General features: G+C 45.9%; 2 protein-coding genes across 3 annotated transcripts in view; one reads left to right on the top strand and one right to left on the bottom strand.

The window, feature by feature from the left end:
• Positions 1-2,500, top strand: part of mapk8ip2 (mitogen-activated protein kinase 8 interacting protein 2) — a 26,679-nt gene that overhangs the window by 13,399 nt on the left and 10,780 nt on the right. The window lies entirely within an intron of this gene.
• Positions 1,061-2,500, bottom strand: part of LOC130389497 (uncharacterized) — a 1,961-nt gene continuing 521 nt past the window's right edge. For both annotated transcript variants that reach the window (XM_056599308.1, XM_056599309.1), the window contains 3 exons: positions 2,213-2,500; positions 2,028-2,124; positions 1,061-1,744 (listed from right to left, as the gene is read on the bottom strand). The exon at positions 2,213-2,500 is cut by the window's right edge. In XM_056599308.1, the coding sequence (XP_056455283.1) occupies positions 1,268-1,744; positions 2,028-2,124; positions 2,213-2,500 (862 nt within the window). In that variant the 3' untranslated portion in view covers positions 1,061-1,267. The remainder of the gene's footprint in view (positions 1,745-2,027; positions 2,125-2,212) is intronic.

Below are 2,500 nucleotides of genomic sequence, written 5' to 3'. Positions count from 1 at the left end.
CGCTTTGTGATGCATTACTATAGGTCAGGCTTTTCAAAACAAGAGCGTACAGAGTTTAAGTCATATCGTAAAAGCCCTTTCAGTGACTGAAGGCCCTGGCCAAAGGCTGTGTATATCAAGTAACATACCAACAAATGAACAATCCCAATACATTCCTCTGTGTATCTCTAATGAGTCATTAAAGAGAGTATCATGTTCTATGTGTACGTGGGCTGATGGTCCTAAGAGACCTAAGCAGCGGTGGTTTCTGCAGCCATAGCGGTGATATCGGCTCCACTGTGCCTCAGCAGTCTCTGTGTGGGGGGGGGAGTACAAGGGCCGGGCCGGACTCCTGTTTAAAGGTGCGGGGAAACTGCCGAGCGGTTCAGAATGCAAAGCAGATTGATCATTCTAACCTTTGCTTTGACGTGTGCCGCCGTGATGCAGCTAGGAGGTGGAGGCCTCGAGGGAACAGGGTCCCGTGATGGGTAGGGAGCCGGAGCCCAGATGTTGTTTGTGATGGGGTTTTAACTATCTTTGGGTAGCAAAGCCGTGGGCTAAGAAACTACCATCTGTGACAGCACTAATGGCTGTTGGATACTAAAATGTTGTCGCTAACTGTGAGGTAATCAGCGGCGTCTAGTCTTTTTTTGCTCAGTGATTGTTGTTCAGGCTGATTATACGTCTGTTCTAAGTTACTCAGTGAGGCCCTTCAAAAGCACTGTGCTAGAGCATTTAGAGGTAAGCTGGCAGACCCCGAGTGTGCATTGATACACGGATACAGATGCACAGCACCCAGATGCCCTCCTGCACAAAGTGTGTGTGCGCGCCTGAGGAGTGTATTTGAGACATAAGATCCAAAATCATTATGCACCCCTTTCCTGTAAACGAGATGAAACCAAAGAAGGTGTATTGATTGAATGTGCACTTAAAATGTGTGTGTGTCGCTTCCCCCTGTACACACACGCACATAGACAAATCAACTGTCTAGATCAGCTTATAGCACTCTGCAGTTCTGTCTGTGATTGGTCAAACCTACCCCAATCAATGCGTTTAAATGACACTTGAGTAAACAAAATGATTTGGTTAATCCGACTGATTGAATTTTTAAGATGCATGTATACACCTTAGTCCGACTAAAACCTGACCGAATCGGGGTTCACAACATAGTCTGATTAAGTCACCTAGATTATTCGATTGATAGTCGCATCAATCAATAATTTGTTTATTCATGGAATGAAACAAGTGTCAACTGTACAGTAAAAATATACAAATATTTTACAACTATTTACAAAATACCAAGACATCTAAAAAGTATCACCGGCGCAGGGGGAAGTTTGCACTCAAATAGTCTGTCAGGGCCGCTCTGATCCTCTGACCATGTGCATTGTCCGAGGTGTTGAACGAGCCCAGGCTGTGGCAAGTCCAACGCCAGAGCAGCAGCTTCCTCCGTCCAGATGGGATTTACACTCTCCTTCTCGTTCTCACAGAAATTGTGCAATGCACAACAGGCCCCGACGACGTGAGGGGTGAACGTAAAGTGGCAGTCACTGCGCTTCAGCAGCACTCTCCAGCGCGACTTCAGTCTCTCAAACGCAGTCTCTGCTGTGGTCCTTGCAGAGCTTAAATACGCGTTAAACGACTCCTGCTCAGGGGTGATGTTTGGGGAATGGGCGTAGCCTTTTATGAGCCAGTCCATGAGAGGATAAGCTGGATCGCCCAACAGAAAGTGGTTGATGGGGACGCCATTGATTTCTCTTGGTTCCTGAGTGTAAAAAGACAAAATGGTTACCAGTGATCACCAGTAGCTTCACTACTTATAGCTAAGCTATTAACTTACTACAACTCTCAGTAGCTTGGTGGTAGCTTCACTATTTCCTGTATCAAGTCACTTTTCAGTAGCTTAGCTCTTTTATTGATCAAGAAGATTGGCCACACAAGCTACTTTCCATGCAGTGTTTTGAACATTAAGGTTACATACAAAAGGGTTATACCTACATGGGTGTGGAAGACACGGCAAAGTACCTGGAGAATACAGTAGGACTTACTTTTGGTAGAAGATGTGCCTGGTTAAACAACGTCGATTGCCTAAGCACGTTGTCGTCGTAAGTCCACCCAGGCATCTTACAGTTGATATTCCAGAATCTATAAAGAATCATATCAGCAGTTAGTAAGCATACATGATGCACAACTGTAACAGACAACTAAATAAAGGGGTTTGGCCCAAACTTACCGATACATGTCGTCCACCACGGCTTGGAGGACATACGAGGGCCATCCCTCGCAGTTTGCAAATTCTTGGTAGCCATCACTTGGCGGTAACACTGGAATGTGGGTGCCGTCGATGCACCCGATGATTTGTGGGATGTTGAACTTCTGTTCGAATCGGCGTGCTATGCCGATGGCTTCTTTTGTCGTGGGCACCTTGATGAAGTTGTGAATGACCGGCGACGACACCATTCCTTTGCAGAATATGTACACAAACTTCTTCACTGTTGTTTTGTGGACGCCGAACTGATTG

The sequence above is a fragment of the Gadus chalcogrammus genome, chromosome 9 (genome assembly GCF_026213295.1).
Source record: "Gadus chalcogrammus isolate NIFS_2021 chromosome 9, NIFS_Gcha_1.0, whole genome shotgun sequence".
Taxonomy (NCBI): domain Eukaryota; kingdom Metazoa; phylum Chordata; class Actinopteri; order Gadiformes; family Gadidae; genus Gadus; species Gadus chalcogrammus.
This window is presented reverse-complemented; position numbering and strand designations above follow the sequence as displayed.